General features: G+C 44.5%; 2 protein-coding genes across 10 annotated transcripts in view; both read right to left on the bottom strand.

Moving 5' to 3' along the window:
- Nucleotides 1-494: 494 nt before the first annotated feature.
- Nucleotides 495-15,601, bottom strand: LOC133425222 (probable ribonuclease ZC3H12C). Of its 2 annotated transcripts, none has more exons than XM_061715953.1 (6): nt 15,494-15,601; nt 8,318-9,136; nt 6,983-7,122; nt 6,664-6,898; nt 6,346-6,452; nt 495-4,930 (listed from the first exon to the last, which is right to left on the bottom strand). In XM_061715953.1, the coding sequence occupies exons 2-6, from the start codon at nt 9,067-9,069 to the stop codon at nt 3,414-3,416; spliced, it is 2,751 nt and encodes a 916-aa protein (XP_061571937.1). In that variant the 5' UTR covers nt 9,070-9,136; nt 15,494-15,601; the 3' UTR covers nt 495-3,413. The 2 variants fall into 2 exon arrangements, with proteins under 2 accessions (XP_061571937.1, XP_061571936.1); XM_061715952.1 differs by lacking the exon at nt 15,494-15,601 and adding an exon at nt 11,829-12,144.
- Nucleotides 15,602-17,794: 2,193 nt separating this feature from the next.
- LOC133425002 (mitogen-activated protein kinase kinase kinase kinase 4-like) overlaps nt 17,795-23,349 on the bottom strand; it is a 32,312-nt gene continuing 26,757 nt past the window's right edge. For all 8 annotated transcript variants that reach the window (XM_061715636.1, XM_061715638.1, XM_061715633.1 and 5 more), the window contains 6 exons: nt 22,069-22,203; nt 21,879-21,979; nt 21,628-21,777; nt 20,311-20,470; nt 20,082-20,221; nt 17,795-20,008 (listed from right to left, as the gene is read on the bottom strand). In XM_061715636.1, the coding sequence (XP_061571620.1) occupies nt 19,925-20,008; nt 20,082-20,221; nt 20,311-20,470; nt 21,628-21,777; nt 21,879-21,979; nt 22,069-22,203 (770 nt within the window). In that variant the 3' untranslated portion in view covers nt 17,795-19,924. The remainder of the gene's footprint in view (nt 20,009-20,081; nt 20,222-20,310; nt 20,471-21,627; nt 21,778-21,878; nt 21,980-22,068; nt 22,204-23,349) is intronic.

A 23,349-nucleotide genomic window follows, 5' to 3' on the forward strand; every position in this document is an offset into this window, starting at 1 on the left:
CATCAGGATCATCAAGTAGGATTGTTGGAACAGTAAAAACTGTAAAATATATTAAACCTGATACTTCATAGTTACCAGTATATTGTCACAGAAAGTAACACTTAGAAAAAAAATTAAATGCCATATTTTTTTTTTCTAATTACATTTTAGAAAAAATTAAGTACACCAAAGGAAATTTTAGTTTGATCATAAGTACTTTATTCTGTTTAATAGACTGTTGTGGACAAAATCGGGCTAAGTAATGCGAGTTATCCAAAGAAAGAATCTCTTGCTTCATAAATAGGATAAAGTTCATTTTCTTAACCTTAAATGTAAATATAAATACATTGCACTCCAGAGTAGTACATTGTACACATTTTACTTGCATGCCTTTTAATAACATGCTAAAAATATTTGCATAAAAAGGGGAAAAAGAAACTGCCTACTGGACCAAATGGTTGAGCAGGCAGTTAACCAACTATCGACCCATCATCCTCTTCAGTCCAGCCCTTATCTGATAATTCAGGAGCACATTTCCTATAATTACTTTTTCTAGAAATTATTAATTACGAGCCCTGATTTTCTGATGCCAGTGGTTTTTGAAGAAACTAAGGCCAAAATACCCAAGTAATGATCTTTATTTCAGTAGTATTAGTATATTGAAACTGAGACAGTCAAAGCAACATGTCTGAAGTTTGTTAGTGGAGTGTTTTTATATTTCTTTATTGAACATCAGTTGAAACTCTTACAATATTGTATTAATTACACTGCTACTCACAAAATGTAAAGAACATCTGAAAGGGTGGATTTTTATCCTGTTACACTACAGAATAATAAAACAGCTCCTGGCTGGATGCACTCAGGGGAAACTGTGTCGGACAGACTCCTTTTTAAATAAACACTATGTGTCCCCTCAAAATTGGAATGTCCATTCTAGAAGCGCGCTGCACTGAAATCACTACCAAGATACGAGCAAAGATTTACACTTCAATTATTGTGTACAGTTCAACATAGTATATAACAACTAGCACATCACAGTAACAGCAAGACAAGCCTCCGAGGACAGAAACAGACACGCGTTATGTACAATTAAACACAAGAATGCATGCAGAAAGTAAATCAAACCATGCATAATAGTTAGCTGAACATAGTTCAGAGTATTGGATGTGTCATAAGCACAATGCCATGAAGAGGCATTACTTTGGGCCCACGCTCGGGTGCCACGCTGACACACAGTGCCAGGAGGCCAGAGAGAAGGCGCTTCTTCAATACACACAAAGGCTCTCTCTCATCCACAGCACGTGTTATTGTACACTTACTCATATTTGTACAATGAGACACGTTGGACGGGAAAGAAACCATTTGGGCTTTTAAGTAGCTGGCTTCTGATAAACTGTATGATGAGATTACTAGGTTTGATTTCCATGGTGGCCGTTTTGAACCTGGACTATGAGTATGACGTCACTTCAACGCCAACACATGTAGAGAATCTTACCCAGAATCTGTAAGCAAAAAAAAATCTGAGTTTTGCAGTTGTCTCTCAGTTACAGCTTTTCTTTTCTCGCCATCATTTCCTAAACCCACTCCGCTTTCCAACCAAACCAACGATTGTAATGGTCAAATCAGTGCTGCGTCAATCAACAGCGGGGAGGCGGGGCTTAGTCCAAATCTAGTAGCTGATTGGCTAATTAATCTTAACGACTCTGTGCTTTGCTTAGACACCAAAGCGCAATATCGACCCAGTAAGTGGAGGTAAGTTGGTAAATTTCTGATCTTTCTTCATCATATGATAAGTTTTAGTTAATGCCATATATGACATTAACAACATACCTCCTTGTGTTAGGCGCCGATTCAGTAGCCAATGAGCTACCAGATCTTGGCTATGTCCCGCCTCCTGCTCTAGATTTACAGCTCCCTGATTCGACGACGTGAGACCTGATAAGTATATATCGTGAAAGCAAAACATGGATTAACATTTAAACATAATGCTACAAATGAAGCCTCAACTATGCCAGGATTCAACAGAAAAGTAAAAGGAAATGTTAGCCTGGTGCGTTACTAAAATGTTAAATAAATTCAAAATAGCCACCATGGGATATCACCACGACCTAAACATAAAACTTTTTTTTAAATTCATGATTTAGAAGAAAAAGATAATACATACATTCTTCATTATTTCGAGCATAATTTAATATTACTCGAAAGTAGTTCTAGTTCCCAACTTGGAGCCTAAAAAAGGTTGAAATTACTCGACCCCAAGCTCAAATGTGAAAACAAATCTGTTTCCAAATGCACGGCTGTCCAGTTAACCAAAGCATGTGTCTCGTAGGATTTGGATTGAGAAAATCATTTTTTTGTAGAAAAATCAGCCAGCTTTAAGCCCAAAAGCACAAGTAAAGTAGTTGTGATGCCTAAACATAGTAGGCACACAACTCCGTTTTTTTGTGTGTCTAAAACATCATATTTGAAATAATTGTCTCAAAGCTATTTCCACAAGATTAAAAGTTGGAACATCTCGATCGGAACAGTGCACTTAATCATATAGCAATACATCAAGAGTGTTGGATAGATACAGATCAATAAGTCCATGTACTGTATATAAACACCAGCGACTTAGTTAATGATACAATTTGTATCAAACAGGGTTTTTCTCTGTCTAGTACGGATTCGGCTGGGATCTGCTACAGACGGCAGGAGACGCTTTCACCCAAAAGCACAGCAGTGGGATCCATTAAATATATTTACAACACGTGTTTTATTAACTTATAGCCAAATGCGTCTGCAGCAGATATCAGAGTTGACCCAAAATGACAGGGCCAGAGAGAGAGATATAGATGAGAGATAGAAAGAGAGAGAGAGAGATGTCCCTTACTAAAACTAAGGTACACACGACAGGGTCACCCATCTCTTCAGCTACAACTCTGACCAATAAAACCGAGGTCGCATGCTTTCCAACATCCTTTTTTTTTTTTTTTTAATTGAACCACACAACATATAGCGATTTTGGGGGGGGGCTACTGTTTTAAAACTGATAATAAACAGTACCAGATGATTTGAAGTTGGGTCATATGCAAGAAAATCAAACATCCAAGCACTGTTTGACTCATGCTGAATGATACACACAAGGAGTGTGCATATTTAGCCTGCTGATGGCCACAAAAGTAGTGGAAATGATCCAATATCCCCTAATTTCAGTCATCTAAATGTATACAGTAATAATAAAAAGGTACTAGTCCTGCGTGTGGAAGGTCTGATGCGATTAAATCAGGTCAACAAGCGTTTGCTCTCATTTAAACCCTCTTTTCTTCAGCTGGATTTTGGATTATCTACTCTGTTTTAACCTCTTGAACTCGACCATTTGTCGCATTAAAGTCAAAAAGTAAGTTTTTACTATGCAGTTCAGTGATGATGATGATGATGATGATGTAAACCTCTCAGTAGCCTGACTGGGCCTTCTCCGCCAGGATGGCGGCGGCCAGCTGCTGGGGGTCCGTGATGTGGGGGCTCCGGGCCATCACCCGGCTCACCAGCTCCGAGGGGAAGATGTTGCACAGGTTGACGTACGCCTTCTCCCTGACGTCCCCGTAGCGGCCGCGTATGGGCGAGTCCGGGTGCTGAGGTGCGTAGGACGATGGGGGGTGAGGGGGGAGTGCGAGGTGCGAGCTGTGAGCCGAATACGGCGGGTGGGGAGAGTGCGACGGCGGCGGGTGGCTTAGGTAATGCGTGGGGGACGGGTGGAGCGCCGGGTGGGAGGAGTGGTGCTGGCCGTAGCCGTCTTGGGGCCAGGGGGGGGTGTGCCAGGGGGACTGGCGCGTGTCCGGCAGGCTCTGGTAGGTGGACGGCTCGTACCGGGACGGCGGCGGCGCCTGCCGGTAGTACGCGTCCCAGCCGGGCGACGCCTTGGCCCGGTGGTGGAGGTGCGACGCCGAGAGGTGTTCGTAGAGGTGCGAGTCGGACGCGCTCTCGCCCCGCGTGGGGGCCAGGCAGCGGCCCAGCGGGGAGCCGGGGGGGTGCGGGCTGGACTGGGGCAGGGAGTGGTAGTCGCCGGGGCAGCTGGAGCGCGCCGCCAACGGCTGGTGCTGGAGGTGAGGGGGCAGCGGGTAGAGCGGCCGCTTCGGCGGGGCTTCGGGTGGGGGCGGGTCGTGAGAGCAGCTCTGCCCACACGCCCCACCCAGGTGGTAGCCGTGCCCCCCCGGACCCGAGCCGTGGCCGTGTTGGATGTTGGCGTAGTCGGCAGGATGGAGGCCGCAGACGTCGTGATGGGAGTAAAGCCGGCCGTGGGGGTTGGGGAAATGGACGCCGTCCTCGATCAGGGCGTCGGGGGGGCAGCCGGGGCACGACCTCTCGCCGTAGGAGTCGCAGCTGCTGCCGCAGCTGATGCTGCTCTCGCTGCTGCACTCGGAGCCGGCCGAGCCCATGGAGCCCAGACGCAGGTCCGGGTCGTTGGCGTAGCGGCAGTCCGGGCTGCGCCTGGAGGAGAGGCTCAGGCCGGAGTAGGCACGCGCCACCGAGTAGTAGCTCAGGTCCGGAGACTCGCAGTGGGGGTAGAGGTCGTGGCCGGGGGCGGGGTGATGAGCCAGCGCTCTGGACGGCTCCTGGGGGAGCGCCAGCCCGGACGGGGGGCCTCCCGGCGCCGTGGAAACGGTCAAACTCCCGCTACATGAGCCGCCGCCCTTCTGGCCCTCCGCCCTGCTCCTCGCCAGCTTCTCCTCGGCGTCGCTGTACGACAGCGCCCGGATGCTGGGGTCCGACTGCCGTTTGGGGGCGCCCTTCTTGGCCTCGATGCCGGCTGGCACGCTGTGGCTCTTCACCAGCCCGGCGTCCCCCTGGTTCTTGGAGGTGACGCACGTCTTGGCGCTGGCGCGCAGCTCGTCGGCCACGGCGCGCTGGGGTTGAGCCCCTCTCTCGGGGTGGTAGTACTTACACTTGTGGCCATAAGTGCACTTCTTTCCTGCAACACATGCACAATATTTCATTAGAATCATAACTTTAGCATTTCTATCTTTAAAATATTATACAGGACTGTCTCAGAAAATTTTAATATTGTGATTTCCTGTAATGCAATTACAAAAACAAAAATGTCATACATTCTGGATTCATTACAAATCAACTGAAATGTTGCAAGCGTTTTATTATTTTAATATTGCTGATCATGGCTTACAGCTTAAGAAAACTCAAATATCCTATCTAAAAAAATTTGAATATTCTGGGAATCTTAATCTTAAACTGTAAACCATAATCAGCAATATTAAAATAATAAAAGGCTTGCAATATTTCAGTTGATTTGTAATGAATCCAGAATGTATTGTATTTGTTTTTTTAATTGCATTACAGAAAATAAAGAACTTTATCATAATATTCTAATTTTCTGAGACAGTCCTGTATGTGCCTGAAGGATTCTTGGGAGCGTGGAGTCACGCTACCTGATTACTACTGGGAACAAGTATTACGGTCGGTTCATTCTTCCTCAATCTGTGCGAGGCACGGCCTACTACAGTGTAAAGTAGTGCACAAAGTTTACTTGATCTCAAATGTATCCCAACGCAACCGACTCCTGTAACAGGTGCAAACAATTCCCAGCTGACCATTCTCCCATGTTCTGGTCTGAAATCTTAGCTCTTAGCACAGCATACAACACAACCATCTCTCCTGAACCTCTATTGGCTTTGTTTGGGAGGGGGCTCTACAGCCTTTTACCTCTAGAATTATACACAATGTCCTTGCCTTCACCACACTGTTACACTCCTTAAATGGAAACACTCTCAACCTCCATCCCCTAGTAGGTGGAAGAAGTTTTACGGCTCATGAGTCTTGAAAAGAGTCTTGAAGATTTTCCCTCAATGGCTCCTCACATTCATTTGAAAGGACGTGGAGATCGCTCATATTGAGTCTTTGACATCTCTGTGTTGACTGAGCCCCCCCTACCTCCATTTATTTTAATTATTATGTTTTGTTTCTTTATATTTGGTTGTTTTTCTCGTCTATGGGTCTGTTGCGAGTGCTGGGGACAGGATGGGAATGTGAGAGGGATATAAAAAGATAGGGAATACTTCCATCCTTCCCTTTTTCCCGTTATATTGCTGTATCTTGTAAAACTACTTCCTATTAAAAAAATATGTATTTATAGAGGTTTAGGGGGCAATCACTTTTTCACACAGGGCCATGTAGATTTGGATTTTTCTTTCCCCATAATAATAAAAATCTTCATTTAACTTCATTTTGTGTTTACTTGTGTTATCTTTGTCTAATATTTAAATTTGTTTGATCTGAAACATTTAAGTGCGACAAACATAAAAATAAGAAGTCAGGAAGGGGGCAAACACTTTTTCACACAACTGTATATGTGTGTGTAATGTGTGTTCTCACCGTATGGACAGGGCTGTTTCTTCTGCTCGGGCATAACCGGTCTTTTCCTCAGGAAGTTGTCTAAGCTGGGACCGTGACGACCAAGAGGATCATCTGGGGGCATGAATCTAAGACAAAATACAAATAAAAGATTCTGGTTTGATGCTTTCTTTCTTGTTTCAGTTTAATGAAAAAGAAAAAGGTTAATCTTTGTCTCTAAACCAGAATGTCAGGAATAACCTTTTGTGCATCAGTTATTACTCAGTATAAAAGATTGGAAACTCAAATGTCACGTCTGTTGTCATGCCGATTGAACAAGCATCTAATCCGCCCACTCACTTGTCGTTCACAAAGGAGTACATGAGCAGCCGCTCGTCTATGAACTTCTTCCACTCGGGCTTCTCGTTGGCCAGGTCCCTGTAGTTGTCGTTGGAGACGATGATGCCGTCTGACTCATATGCCAGCTTGACGATGAAGCGGTCGTCATAGCAGACCACGCGCCGGCCTTGGACGCGCCGCGAGGGAGTGAAGACGAGGATCTTCTCCTTCTCCAGGCGCCGCAGGATCTCCTGATCTGTGGAGGGGAGGGATGACGTGAGACCGAGGAAAAGAGGAGACGGAAACCGAGTCGGGGGGGGTTGTAGGTTTCTGAACCCACCTGTTATGGGGGCGTCGGGGCGGGACTGCTCTTTCCTCCAAGCGGGGACGAACACGGTGATGTCCTGGTGGCCGCGCTCGAGGAACCAGTCCACCGCCAGCTGGATGCCCTGGCAGGAAAACACCTCCTTGTTGCCATGGCTACAGAAGACAAAGTGGTACAATGTAACCGTAAATCACAGCTCTGTTTTAACTGCTGCGACACGTCGCTCACCTCAAGGTAAAATTGCTTTCGTCAACGAAAATTGACTAAATATCGTCGTCAACGAACCTTTATCACCTGAGGAAAACGAGACGCAACGAAAATGCTGGTCATGTGACGATAACGATAATTAAATATATTATGCAATATCGTAGACTAATAAAAAGACTAAAATGTAAATTACGAAGTAAAAACTCTGCTAAAATGTGTCTTCATTTTCATTGACCAAAACGAGACGAAATGTTCTAACAAAGATCCTTAATCTCCATGTTTCACGTGGGGATCTGCTCTGGGGCTGGGAGGAGAAGAAGAGACCATCTCTGGATACACTTTAACTACATAGACGTGGAAAAGAAAACCCAATGTGTCATCGAAAAATATGGGGAGAAATGCAGAAAAATAAATATGTTGTAAACTCAAATTAGAGTCTTCTGTATCTGGAATGAATGTATTCTTGAGTCTACAATATAAGAAGATAATTATGGGCAGAAATATGTGCCACTAGAAACTGAATTTGAATAATTTATATTTGAATTTGAATTGCTCAACTTGAATAATTGCATTAAAAAACTGAATCTGAATCACATAATTTGAATTTGTATTGTTTAATATGAATCATTGCATTGAAAAACTGAATCTACATTCAGTTCTCACAATTCAAATTCAGTTCTTGCAATTCAATTTCAATTTTATTGTGCCAGACATCCGGGTCTTCCGGAGGAAGAGCAATTGAGTGCAGATACAAAGAATTCCTTTTCACGTAGCCTACTATAACCTCTATTTTCTTTCAACGATATAAACGACCAATGGGAGCGAGATATTTCGAAACCTATTGTGTTTTCTCCATTCTGTGTAAAAAGTGTAGATTTATATCTTGCCGTTTTGTAGAAACATTTCTGCTGAGGAGTGTGTGACCAACTATACCTTTAAGCAAAACATTAATTATAACTTTATTTGCTTGATATGGGATTTGGTCAAGAAAGTCAGAGAAAACTCAGGGATGTTCCCCTTGCACTGAGGGTGGGAACTCAATAGTGTCATACTGTATGTGCTGTGTATTGGCCTGGAAAATTCTGACTAAAATAAGACTAATGTGCTCAGACTTTGAGTGGACTGAAACAAAAACAACAGTACCTCATGGCGACGTTGCTGCCGTCCACCACGACCGGCCGCAGGTTGTCCTGGTCGCAGGCGGGGTCTGAGGGACACGGCGAGTCCGAGCGCTGCCCGTCCAGCAAGTCGGAGCAGCCGCACGAGGAGGAGGAGGAAGAGGAGGATGAGGTAGAGGTTAAGATCCCCCCCGGCTGCTCGCTGTCCGACTTGGTGCCCAGTTTGACCAGTTCTCCCAGGATGTCGTTGATGAGGGTGTCGGGGCCGAGCTTGGACAGCACCAGCCGCACCGTCTCCTCCGAGTAGCCCAGCTTCAGGGCGAACTCCAGCTTGGCCTGGTACTCCCTGCCTCCCGGCGCCGGTGACGGCTCGGGGAGGCCGGGTGGAGGTCCGGAGGGCGCGGGAGCGTCACGTCCGAGCTCTGCTGGAGATTCAGACGGGGATTCAGGGGGCCCCTCGGTGCCCAAGTCCACACACGGGGTCCGACACAGTGGCTGGTGGGCGTTCTTGCCGTGGGCGGGTCCACCCTCTCCTCCATCAGCGCTCGGGGCGAGGGTGGAGCCGGGGGCCGACTCCTCGCCCTCCTCTAGCAGGGTGGGTGGAGGGGAGCCGGCGGTGGAGGCGTCGCCGGCGCTCCCCCCCTGCTCCTCCATAGCGGGGCAGCCGTCGACGGCGCCAGCTTGCCGCTCGGCTCCGGCTACATGGAGGTACTCCAGATCTGGGCCCAGGGCGAGGATGTGGCCGCTTCCTGCCTCCCCATGGTCCTTCTGGCCCATGGATCCGCCGCAGACATCCAGCACACCGGGTCGAGTGCGGCTCTCACAGAGCTCCACTCATCGGTACCTGTCGGGGAAACAATTATTGATACAGATTAATGATGCTTGTGCTCGCATCACATTGTTATATATGATGACACAGATGCCTCCGGGGTATCTGGGTAAATCCCTACTTAAACTTGGAGCAGTATGGCGTCTGATACCATCCCAGCCGCTGAAATCCAAGATGAGACAGGTTTTTTTTTTTTTGTTATATGATCCAACTGTCATTTTTTAGAAAAGAAAATCTGACTTTTTCCACATTAAGCTCTGAGCTGATGTCCCTGACGCCACCTCTGATTGGCCCGTCTGCTGCAGACTCCACCGACGCTGCAACAAAGACCCGATGGGGCCCCTCACCCTAATTAATGGACTCCCGCGCTTTTTTTTTTTGTGTTGTCCTCACGCTGGCCTCAGTGTGTTTTAAAGCCACGACGCCACCGCACATTAATCTAATGCTAACAGAGACCGTTTGGGGTTGTGGGGGGGGTGACGGTGGCCGTTACAGCTTGGGTCGAGGGATGCTCCCCCTTTCATTCTACCTGGTAATTAAGGCCCATATGCTTCCTCCCACTGAGGTCCGGGAGTCACTCGTTAAAAAAGCAGCGAGGCCTCAGAGGCCGCCGGCCAATCAGGACGTCACATTCAATCACCGCGGAGATGATGGCGGGTAAAAGCCGGGGCCGCAATTAAATTAAGAGGGAGAAAATGAAATTGTGCTGTTGTGCTCTGGAAACAAAGACACGATGGTCGTAGATCCTGACAATGACTGCACATGCCGTTCAGGGCGAACGTGATTAAAAGTTTCAGTATATTGACGATAAAGTGAATCTAACCTTTTAATGGTTTCAAAGTCTAAATGATGCCTAAAACTCAAACGTTCAGTTGGATTGTGCATCTTTAAACTCGGAAATTAACTCAAACCTTATCAGGACAAAACAGATAACAGAGAGGGGGGGGGGGACTGGGTGGAGTTGGTGTGCATTTTATAAAAAACAGGGCTGCCTAGCAACATGGCTGAGCTACTGTTGCTAAGCTACAGCTGTTGAAAGCATCCCCCCCCCCTCCAAATGCCAAGACGGAGGCTGCAGTGTTCAGTTGGTGACCTCCCTTTAACACACACACACACACGCACGCACACACACACACACACGCACACACACACACTCTTGTTGCATGTGGGCCGGTCGGGGCCTAAGTGTGCCTCTCTGACAGCAGCAGACCTGCAGGAGTTATGAGGACTGGGGCCGTGGCCTCCACCACCGTGGGCGTGCACGGTGCACGGCGCCGTGCACATAAACAACATCCGCCTCACCAGGTGAGTCATGCTGCTGTGAAGCCAGAGCAGCTTCTGGGACTATTTACTCGCCCTCTTCCCATTAATCTCCTCCCAGGCCGGATTCAGCTGGACCACATCAGCACCGCCGGTGCACAATTAATTTTCAGATCACCTGAATGATGAGCAAATTAACCAACTGATGTTTTTTAACTACATATAATCTGAAACTATTCACAGTCTTTGCAGGACATAGTGCTTTTTTTCGCACGACTAAAGCTTCAGTTGGGTTTTTAAAAGTCGCAGTTGCAAAAGGGGAGTCTCCAGATCTGGTCCGGTCTCCACGGGACCGGCGGCGCCGCGGCCTCATCTCGCCGCCTCCAGACCTCGGGGCTGAGTTGTGCATCTTTCAAACGCCGGCGCAGCAGCTCCCACACACAGCCGCGCCGCTGGCTTTGAGAGGAGCCGTAATGAATATGTAACACGGCCCTTCCAGCACGGGGAGAGGGGGGGGTTTGGGAAGGACAGCAGGGGGCTGTCTGGTCATGCATCACCACACACACACACACACACACACACACACACAGTGCAAAAGTTAGTGTTAAAAAAAACGGGGGGGAGGGGGGTCAGCTGGGATAATAATGTATATACGTGTAACTAGATGGCTTGCTGGGCTTTTTCCCCGCCAGCAGTGGGGCAACAGATGTCTGCTGAGCTGTGGTCGCAACTGGCACACACACACACACACACACACACACACACACACACACACACACACACACACACACACACACACACACACACACACACACACACACACACACACACACACACACACACGCACACACACACACACACACACACACACACACACACACACACACACACACACACACACACACACACACGCACACACACAGCAGCCCTTTCTACACAACACAGCGAGGAGGAAGTTGCAGCATGACAGAGGAGCAGCGCTGCCAAACACATGCTGGGAAAACACAGAAACTGAGCCAGAAAAACTTATTTTTGTTGTTTTTATATAATCCTGCCCACACCAAACCTCACGACATGGACATGCCACCACTCCTGCAGCAGGTCACACATCAACACAGCCAACACACACCTTTTTACAGTATAAACCTCCACTATTTAACTTTTTTTTGCAACAAGTGCTTCGACTCACCCCAACTTTACAACTCCAGGCCCGTTTGCTACTTCAGCTATGCAAGTATTTGAGTTATTTATGATGCTGCAGCCCGGCACTTGTCCGACCAGACTGAGAAGACCCAACCTGTCATGCAGGTTGGGTCTTTTTCTCTTACAAGTCTGGGATTTGAGTTTGCTGACATGGATAGTAAAACATGTATCTGATGGGATCCAGCACTAAGTTGAATAATTGAAACTCCAGCGGGGGGACAGATGGAGATGTCATCTCACTTACCGGAGTGAAGCAGTCAGGGGACTCCGGAGGGAGGGGGATGAGATCACCACATATTTAAATCCGTAATGAGCGGATGAAACGCTGCAGGTTAAACCCAGATGGAACAAGTCCCAAAGTTGTCCCATCCGCGGGTCCAAAAGCGACGGTGCTGCAGGTGGAGCGCGGGGGGGATCCACCTCCGGGATGTTCAAGTGGCTTTTCTTCCTCCTCTCCTTTTTCTCTTCTTCTGCAGAAGCAGCCAAGTTGGACAATGAGCGGCAGAACAGATGGAGCGACAATGTCTGCCATTCCTTGGTGGAGAGTGGCCGCTGCTTCCACCAATCGGAGAGCGGCGGCTTCACAATGAGACGTGGGGGGGGGGTGCGGGGGCGTGGCCGCGGGGGCAGATGCCTCCAACACCCAGCTTCCCCGAGGCACGCGTGGTGGGTGTGCACACTCCTTCTCCTGGGCCTGAAAGGGTTTCCCCTGGGGGGGGGGGCTGGGGGGGCGAACAATGGAGCTGCACAATAGGAGGCTGGGGAGGGCAGCTGCAGTGTGGGGGCCGCTACGATTACGGCCCCCCGGGCGGCAGTGGAGAACACCTGGCAACAGAGCGCCACAGTCACCCTCCCGTCTTTGTCCTGGGCTGGAAGAGAAGGGGGGGGGGGGGTTAGCTCAAAGAGCAGCGTGGCCTTTAAGAGAGTGGAAGAGGAGAGAGGAGAGCGTGGCTGGGCTCAGAGAGAAAGGACAAGTGTGGGTGGTGAAGGACATCAAAAAGTTTTATGTCTCTGTGCCTGTGGGGGGGGGGGACCTGCTCCGCATTGTCGCGGCACACTTTGGGGCAGATGACTCGGAAACACAAATCTTTGCTCTTTTGTCTTTTATGACTCTCGTAAAGCACTTAAATAACCTTTTCTAGAAAACATTTCCCCCTAAAGCACGAAAAACTGGATGGAAAATACTACTACTGGTCTGCATCGAGAAAATGAAGCAAACTAATGATAAAGCTACGAAAACTGTTCAATATATTACCAATCAATGAGGAAATTGATTGAAATTGATCTTTTTTTTTTTTTTTTTAAAGCTCAACTCAAAAGGTCATGAGTCACGAGTAGATTGACTGGTTTCCAGAGCGATGGCAGCATCAGTGACACTTCCAGTAAGATGAGCCGCTACAGTCAGGCGTGTGTGTGTGCGTGTGTGTGTGTGTGTGTGTGTGTGTGTGTGTGTGTGTGTGTGTGTGCGTGTGTGTGCGTGTGTGCGTGTGTGTGCGTGTGTGCGTGTGTGTTGTGATCTGAGGTTTGCATCGACGGGTTCAAGTTCAGCAACATTGTGTAGCAAAAACAAAAAGCAGCTCGACACCACTAGTCACATATTTCTTTTTTCTTTCTTAAGGAACAATAGCAGGATTCTTTGGAATCAAACGGAGAAAAAGTGATTCAGAAAGCCCTTTTTGACACATTAATAACCACAAAAGGTCCAGACTAATTCTATTAACAATCTATCATCAAAGCAAAACTGGGATGAAAAAGTAACACTCTGATGGAAGTAAATGTTCTGACATGTCACAAACTTAGCGAGAACGTAAATGCATGCTAATGCATTTTATTTAGGACTCAGTCAATATGGTTATTGTAGAAGTAAACACACTATACTTGTATTTGCATATGAATATGTTTACTGTCGCTGATGCAAAGATAAAGATTGTCTGCTTGTATATAAAAAAAGGAACAATTTTCTGGATCAAAAGGGACTTTACTGACCTACGTAAAAAGAAAAACTTTAGCTTTACCATCTTCTTTTATTTGCACCAATCCCTCTGAATTGTCACAAACACCAGGCACCAGGCCCATCCTAAATAAATCACAGGTGTGACATTATAGCCCGGACTGACTGATCTGCACGTGTGACGCCCAAGGAAACAAAGTTTATGACTAAACCCGAGAACAACCCATCTGCCGAGAGAAATGTCAATCCAGAGAGGCAAAAACCACACAGGCAGCAGATTCACGTCAGCAGAGAGAAGTCAGCGGCTAATCAAGAGCAACAGACAGCAGTCGCTGATGTCAACATGCTTTAGTCTGCGTCCTCAGTCAGATCACCAAGTTAAAAAAAGGTTTCCTTCAGCTTTGCTGGCTTAACGGGGACCCCAAAAACATGTGTAATCCGTCAGTTTGCAGCTAGATAAAGGAGGTGAGGAATGCAACAGCTGCACGGTATCCAAACAGAGACAGGAGAGCAGCCCTGGAAGCCATCTGTGCTGCCGAGCAGGTGATGCTGCTGCCGGCAACTGCTGCAGCAGCTGCAGGGATGGAGGCTGATAACTCCTCCAAATCCATCAATACAAGTCACTCACGGATCAATACCCTAATGATCCTCACAGCCATGAAAACATAACCTAACTTTTCATTTGATGTTTCTCTTCCTCACAGACGGTTGTAAAGTAATAGTCTTTAACAACAAGCATGTATAATATTCTTTTGCCTCTTTTTTCCTGCGTTTGTAGACAAATCCCTGATCTGAAAAGGTAATCAACATGTCTTAAAACCGTTTTCCTCAAATCTTGAGTGATTGATTGATGAATAAGAAAATATTAAATAGGAAAACTACAACTATGGTGGTATGAACTACACTGATTTACAGGATTTACTTTCTTTACTCTCTTGTGACCTTTATGAACCTTCATCATCATCTGAATCCTGATTCTCCAACCAGCACTGGAAAAACAGTGATGATGAAGTAAGAATATGCTCTTTTTTAATCTTTGCTGCTGAACGTTTGGTGTGATTTAAGGTGAATCTTGTGCACACAGTTAGGGATCACTTGACTTATATTAACCGCTCTTGGTGAGCTCGTCCTCACAGACTCTTGTAAAGTAATACTTTTTAATACCAAGCATGTATAATATTCTTTTGCCTCTTTTTTTCCTGCATTTATAGACAAATCCCTGATCTGAAGAGGTAATCAACATGTCCAAAACCTTTTTCCTCAAATCTTGAGTGATTGATTGACGAATAAGAAAATATTAAATAGGAGAACTACAACTATGGTAGTATGAACTACACTGATTTACAGGATTTACTTTTACTCTTGTGACCTCTATGAACCATCATCTGAATCCTGATTCTCCAGCCTAAGCTAGAAAAAGAAAAACCCAACAGTGATGATGAAGTAAAAATATGCTCTTTTTAATCTTTGCTGCTGAACTTTTGGTGAGATTTAAGGTGAATCTTGTGCACACAGTTAAGGATCACTTGACTTATATTAAGTGGGAACAACAGGCGTGAAGGCAGGAAAGGGAGGGAATAACAGCTCCAGTCTGAAGGCAAAAAGGAGGAAAAGAGGAGGAAAAAGGAAAAAAAGAGGCAACACCTGACAGAGGTGGAAAGGTTCAGCTCCGGCCTTCCTCCCCCCTCAAATGTGCAGGTTTTTCAGAAAAACAAACACAACAACAGCTCAAATCGAGCCTGTTCAGGAGCTACCCTGCAGATTTGTTAAGGCTGATTTATGGTTCCGCGTTACACCAACGCAGATCCTACGGCGTAGGGTACGCAGAACCATAAATTAGCCTTTAAGGGACGCAGACGCGTTCACGGTCGCTGCAAACCGCCCGCGTCACGACCTCCTCCAGCTGTTCAACCCGCAGCCCCGAGCTCGCTCCCGCCGCTGCGGGGCCGCGCACTCACCTGGTCACGGCCACGGCTGCAGCCGCGCGGCGAGTCCGGCGTGGAAAGCATTAAATGTGTCCATCGTGAGCGGGCGACGCAAAACATCCGGCCGGGATGCAGCGTGACCCGAGCGGAGTCAAGCGGGGACATGGTGACGGGCCACTTCCGCTTGGGAGAGGGTTTTCAAAATAAAGGTTTAGTCCCGTTAACTAACATTTATTGACATTTCGTCTCCTTTTTATACGCTCTTTATCCTTAAAAAGACTGAAATGTATCTACATGATATTGAGAAAGTCTTAAATTTAAAATATAATAATACTTTAAATATAAGGCTTTCTCAAAAACATGTACATACATTTAAAACTAAAAGTTTGCAATATAATAAAGCTCCTGACTTCTCCCGTTGCTATGCTAGTATGGACTTTTTTAAGATATTTATTTTTATACCGTTTTTTTTTATACTATTGCATTGCTGTTTTTTTTTGTTTTTTTTTACAAATTTAAATATATGTAAAAAAAATATATATAGTATTTTGTAGTTTGCTAAATTAAAAGTTGTATGTGTGTTGTAATTAAATCCCTACACTGTCTCATTTACACACCGAAGCCAAAAATCCTTGTTTGTGTGCTCAAACATGATTAATAAAGTTTAATCTTAATTTGATTTATAAGATAATTTACTTGTATCAGTAGGAAGCTATGCCATGAAGTATTAAACGCAGCTTTACAGAACTTTATACCTTCTCGTTAAATTGGACGGGTTTGAGGAGCGCAATGGCGCCATCGTGTGGCCAAACTAAAAATAAGCTTTTATTTCTTCTTAAGGTAAGATACATATTTTTGTGACAAATTATATCATCTAAATTATAGAAATTGTCACAAAAACAAAATGATATGCAAAAAGATATAACTGAAGATGTAAAGATAACTTAAAGAGACCAAATGACTTAGAAGAGCTACGACACAAAAACAGTGAAAGTTACCAGTAAATAAATATAATAAATCAAATGTGGTCCTATAATTCATAGCAACAATGTTATATACCTATAAATAGACCAAAAGGACCACAAAGAATTGCTAAGTTATCATTAAGGAAAAAAGAAAGTCACATGTCATAAAACTACTTAAGGTGTTTGAAATATAATTAAGAACAAATTTAATTTAATGGAACCCCAAATCTCCTATAAAAATATGACAAACAACTCAAAACGTAGGTGAAATTAAAAAAAAACATCTATAGTTGTAGACTTATTACCACAATCTACATCAATCTAGATAAATCATGAGGGTTGTTTGAAACAACATTTTATCATTACAATTTATATGATTCTGCTTTTTCCTTTCTGACATGACATCACAGTTGTGTTTAAAGTATTGCTGTTTTCAATAACTCTATGGACATAGGACAATCATGATTTTACATGGAAAAAAATATTCAACTTTGGAGCCCTTTGAGTCAGACATATATTGCTGAATTTCGAAATAGTAAAAAGCATCTTTTTTTCTCACTTCATTCATCTTACAATTTTCTATCAACTTATATCAAGCTGACATGCTATTTTTTTTGCCTTCATCCCCATTTTGTTTTAGGATTCAATTCATGGCCAGACAATTTAACATCTTATATAATTTACTGAAACAACTCAATTTGTATTGTTTTAACAATAAAAACTATAAATTATGACCTAATACGCAGCAAAAGAGGTCCAAACTACAATTAAAGCCCCACCATCCCTTTACTTCCTTGTTTGTTAAAATGTCACTCTTGTTTTTCAGTTTTCTAATTATCTATTTTTGTACCTCTATGAATACATTAGTAACTTATTAATTTTATTTATTTTTCCATGTATTGCATCCATTTTTTTTTTTTTAAATATAGTTTTAATTTTGGGGGAGGTCACGAAAGGGGTTAAACAAATAATTAAATATATCCCAATTCCAGCTTCTGAACAAATAATGGTAGATAAATCATTAAAGTCATATTCTGAGTGACAAGGAGGATGGAAAAATGTGTGGGGGGGATGATAAATGAGGCGAGCCTCACGTTTCCCAGACATGTGACGGTGTCAAGATACTTGCAGGAATGCAGTTTATTTTCTTCTTACAAATGTTTCCTCACTCAAACAAACCATACATTTCTATTTTGGTCTTATCAGTCCTGCAAACATTCTCCAGGCAGACCTCTGGTCTAAAACACTCCACACGTCTGCCAAAGATGGAGTTTGTAATTAGGTGGGTGTTTAAATCTAAACTTTAACATAAGTAATGGATCTTCTCCCTTCATCTTATTTCATTCGAAGCACAAAAACGACACAGAACTGTAAATTAATTCTGACTTTATTCAATGGAGAGAGAGAGAGAGAGAAAAAAAAAAAAAACCTTCAGGAAAATACAGTAATTCCCATAGTACACACAGAGGACATAAATTAGAGGCATGGCAGGGAGACGTTTGAGGGGAGCCATGTCACCTGGGTGGTGGGGGGTATTTGCTGCCTCAGTCGGGAGCACGCTGCGCAGGATTGTAGGAGTCACGCCGATTAGAGTCGAGGCTGATTATCCCCATACACAAATGCCTACATGACGGTACAAAAAGGGAATAATACAAAACTGGGAGGAAAAAACAAAAAACTGCCCTCAAAATAAACCATAAATATTCCTATCGACACATTGGTTTAACAAAAACAATTACTTCTGTAAACATTCTGAACATAAAAGGTGTGCATTACAATTAAAAAAGAAAAGAAACCCACTGCAGTCGTATACTTATCTGAAGGGATACATGATAAAAAATTGCAGAAACAAGACTAAAAACTAAGTTAAAGTACGCTGTTTAGTTCACACCGTCTGAAGTGGCTCTGAAACACTGCTATTGGAACGTGGATTTGAGTTATTTTGCTTCCTTTCCTTCTCAACGACTAAAAAAAAAACCAAGAAAAAAAAAAACCATGCCTTATCATTTAGATTCCAGATTTGGACAGAAACCGTGCAAAAGTCAAGAAAGGGGTTGGTTCAGGTTGGCGTCTCTGCAATACTGGACTGGATGAAGTAAACTTTACAGCCAAATGTCATTAAGATAAAAGAAGAGAGGTCCAAGTTTGAGTCAAGTTTGCTCCCACAGCACCGGAAATCCAAATGTGCAGATGATCCAACGTTTTTTAAAATCGGATGAATACCCTTCTAAGGCAACCTTCGGCTACACATTAAGCTAAAGACTCCTTCAAAGCGAAGAGTTGGACGATCGTTGATGTGAAATGTCACGATTGCGTGAAAACGGATCCGCGCGCCGCCCTCGCTCCCATCCTGCCCCGCCATGCTACCTTAACGGCCACCTGCTAATCCTGCATGTCTAATTCACAGTTTAACCTAGTCCTACTTAATAAAACTGTAGTCAAAAGGAACAAAAATCCACTGAAAAATAAAACAAAGCAGAAGACGAGCCTCACATTTCTGGGTCTGGTTTGTTGGAGTGTTTTTATATATTTCCAGTAGAAGAAAACAGAATGTGCAGATTACGGATAAATAACGTGGATTTTTCCTTTACAACCCTTTAATGCGTGTGTCCTGCCTTGTTGCACGTGTGCTGCAAGTCACATACAAAATGTACAGTGTATAATAATAATAATAATAATAATGAGGAAAAAACAAAAAAAAGGGCTAATTTTGTTAATAACACCAAGGTATGCCGTCAGAAACGGGAGTACATTTGTCCGAAATAGCCTACAGCACATGAGGCAATGTGGTAAAAGTTTCTGGAAAACCTGTGCGAGTCCGTTAGTATGTACAAACCAATATCCAGTACCCTGTATTAAAACGGAAATATCAAGGAGGTCCCTTAAGAAGTCTTCACCTTAAGGAGGTGAAGGAAAAAAATTTAAAAAAATAAAATAAAAGTGAAGACAGAGGCAGATCTACATGTCAACCACAATTCATGAGAGGAAAACTGTGGCTGGGAACCAGCAACATGCCCAACATGGAAATCTTCACCTGAACAGGGTGGGACTAAAACACAGCTACATTTAAGTTGTGGCACATAAAAGTATTTCACTTCTTCGGTACAGCAACAGCCAGCCGCGTTAAACCCCCTTTTCGTCTGCCCCCTTCCAGGCAAGCACACGTTGTCATTCACGTACAAGATGCAAAGTTTTACTATGACACAAACAACAACAGATACCACGTCCCTCTGGCCTGGAGAGGATCCGCTGGAAGGTCGGGGCTGGAGGAACACGTGGAGGCTCCTCCGCTCACCCCGAGCTCCTTTTGTCATGACTACAGTCCAATCTGTTGTTTGTTGGCCTCCCGAGTAGGTGGCGGGTGGTGGTGGTGGTGGGGGGCAGCTGACGTGCTTCTTTGAGTCAGTCTCGAGGCTTTTCTCTCTATTGTCGGCCATAGTCGTCATCGGTTGGTCGCTACGTAGGCGTGGTCGTCGTCGTGGGTAATAGAGGGCGGCGTCTACCAGCTCATGAGGGAGGTGCGGCCCAGGGTCATAAAATAGACTTGGCTGGCCCCTCCTTGACGCACAGAGGCGAAGAAGACCTGAGAGAGCCAGAGGGGTTAGACAATATCCACCATGATACTCAGTTAAAGCAACAGTGAAATGCGTGGTCACCTTGTCGTTCCTCTCGCAGAGGAATTTGAGTCTCTGGGCCCTCTTGTGCATGAAGACACCGTCCAGGTGGCCCGTCTCCACGGAGCGGATCTCTATGGCCTTCTCACCCCAGCCCATTATCTGGTTTGACCTAATGTAGGCTATCAGAGAGGGCGTTGCTGTCAACCCGTGTCCTCATCGGTAAGAGATGCACCTGAACTAGATTTAAGGATCAGAAAGGCCCGCTTACCCACTGAAGTCGGCATTTCCCCCCACTGCAGCACCACGTCCTTGGTGATGCGCCCGTAGGTGTTGACGTAGACGCCCTCGTCCTCGTAACACACCAGCAGCTCGATGCCGTCCGTGTTGGGCAGGATGATGATGGCGTGGCACTGAATGTGGGTCTGGATCTGAGGACATGAAAGAAACAAAAACGGAGGTTAAGACAGCAAACATTAGGGGTGTAACAATATATCGTGCCATGAAATTTTGCGATACAAAAACGTCACAATACGTGTCGTGGAGGTGATAAAATGTATTGCGATATTGGGTTATTAATATTAATCTATTGTGTTGACTAGTAACGCTCATCCGGCCGCGCGTGCCGACCACGGCTCGACCCGCGGACCAAAATCTTACTCCACTCAGAAGAAACTAGTACCGTTTTGGTCCCGATCACGGGACTCTAGCGGGGTTTTGAGCTCTGAACTTTTAAGTCTGGTCTGGAGTTAAGCCTTACCTTATTAAATTAAACCTTTTTCGGGTCGTGAGTAGGATAAACACGGAGACAACTTCTGCTGAGTTCCAGTGTACTTTAATGTCCGCTCAACAGCGTAGGATTTTAGAGCATCAACAGCACCTAGTGCTGTATCACTCCGCCCAATCTAAAACAGACTAGCCACTACAGATAAACTGACCAGTGTCATTATAGTCCCTGATTTACATCAGAATATAAAGAATATATTTATAAAATAATTAACCCTGAATTACCAAAATAACCTTCTTAACAAAAATAAATCTCCTCTTACACTTATAAGGTGAGCGGGAATCAATCTGTTTTATGATGTAAAATTGTATGTATTTATTTACTTTTATTTATTTATTTATTAACTTAATTTTAGTTGTTAAATTTCTGGAAAAGAAAAAAGTCAATACATGAGAGAAACTATTCAGTTTGTGGCAAAATATTTGTACTTTATAATATATAAATATTTGTAAACTGAAGATGCATAATGCAAACCTGACATTTACTTTTAGTTCAGTTTGTGGAAAATGGTTGGCCTGGCTTTCTCTTTAAAACTTAAACTGTTAGTATTACAAACTGTAACAATAGGGCAAATGCACAGCATTGTTTTGTATTTTGTGTCTTTCAAATAAAAGACTATTTTTTTCTAGTCATATGTTCCTCATGCAAGGTTGTTAAAAAAATACTGCTATAATATCGTATTGTATCGTTATCGTTATCGTGACCTCAATATCGTGTATCGTACCGTATCGTGAGATTAGTGTATCGTTACACCCCTAGCAAACATGAAACAACAGCATAAGACTGAACTGGGACACTCACATGTGTGGGTAAGTAGATGTCGTAGACGGCACCGGAGTCCACATCCACGGCGTGGAAGCCCGAGCAGGAACCATAGATCACCTTTAACCTCTGGCCTTCCTCCACGGTCAGGTCCACCAGCAGCGGCTTGTGCACCAGATCACCGAAAGACTGAAGTGGAGACACCAACGAATGAGTTAGTGAGGTGGAGTTGCGACATAAAAATATCCATCTTTTAAACCCGTCTGCCCCTGGAGATCCAGCCTGCTCACCTTGAAGGCCATGAACTTGTGGTAGGGCTTGGGAGCCCACGCGTACACCTCCACAGCGTTCTTCAAGGCCAGAACCAAGAACTTAATCCTCTCGTACTTCACTGGAAGGTAAAGAGGATGTGAGCTGACCAGGAACTACTCTTGTGTGCTTTGAGCTTAATGGGGGAAAAAAAAAAGGATAAATACGCACCAACTTTGTAGTGGACGCATCCCTCCAGGTCGCCCACGTTGACCCAGCCCTGCTTCTTCTCCACTTCAGGGTCGTTGTGCAAAATCTTGTTTCGAAGCCACGACAGGTAATATACCCTCAACTTGTTCTTTTTACCTGCAAGATGCAAAGAAGAGAAGACTAGTTTTATTTTAAAGAAGCTTAAATTAAGTTTATTGTGGTTAAATACAGCTCTAAGTGTTGCAGGTTTAAAATCCAATAACCCATGTATCCATCCAAAACACAATCCCTGCAGTCCCTAGACTTGTAGTTCTGGAGACCGATCATGGTCTGGAGACTTTTTTGTGGATAATTGAGATGCCGTTGGACACCAAGGTGACAGAATCTTGTATCACCAGTTCTTCCTCTCTAATGTACAGTTTTGTAAACTATTTATATTTTGTATTTGATTTAATGTTTTAGTGCATCTGCATGTGTGTCTGTATTTAATGACAGTATTGTGTTTATAACGGCCTTGTTTGAATAAATATATGGCATCAGTGGTCTTTGAATAATATTTGCATATTGTTGTGATTGATTAAGCATTAGGTCCATTTCAGTGATGCTGATATACGTGTAATCTGGCTACTATAATGCAATTTCAAGTCCATAATTGTATCTTTAATATTTAAAATTCTTGTTTCATCTACAAATTAAGTCCAATTTAAATCATTAACATTTACTATTCATTACTTTTCTGAGGTGGAGGGGGGTGTTGGAGGCTGGTTATTCTGCTAGACGACTTTGGGACTAGTTAGTAGTCGTGTCAATCCCTAAAAGCACTCGAGTCGAGCCACTCGGTGGCGTAGTGGGTTAAGCAGTGGCTCATATACTGAGGCCACAGTCTTGCTGCAGCGGTCTCAGGTTTGAATCCCAGCCTGCGCACCTTTGCTCCATATCATCCCCATTCTCTCTCTACCTCCTTCCTGTCTGTACACTTTGAATAAAGGGCCACTAGAGCCCAAAAAAAAAAAAGAAAGAGCACTGGAGTCAATCCTCAAATAGTGTAGAAATAGCGGTAGTGCAGTCGCCACACATATCTGATCTCAGCTGATTGATGAAAACATTTATAGTGAGTTCAACATCATCATCCAGTTCTCTGTGTTATTGTGCTGCAGTTGAATACAAGCTCATATGGAAACTAAGCAGCTGAACCAGGATGGTGCTGATGTTCTACAATCACACAAGATGATGAAATAACTAGGTTTTTTTTGGTCTTGGTCTTAAGCTGAACTAGTCTTGGTCTTGATACTTGGTAGTATC

Source organism: Cololabis saira, chromosome 24 (assembly GCF_033807715.1).
Source record: "Cololabis saira isolate AMF1-May2022 chromosome 24, fColSai1.1, whole genome shotgun sequence".
In the NCBI taxonomy this organism is placed as follows: Eukaryota; Metazoa; Chordata; class Actinopteri; order Beloniformes; family Belonidae; genus Cololabis; species Cololabis saira.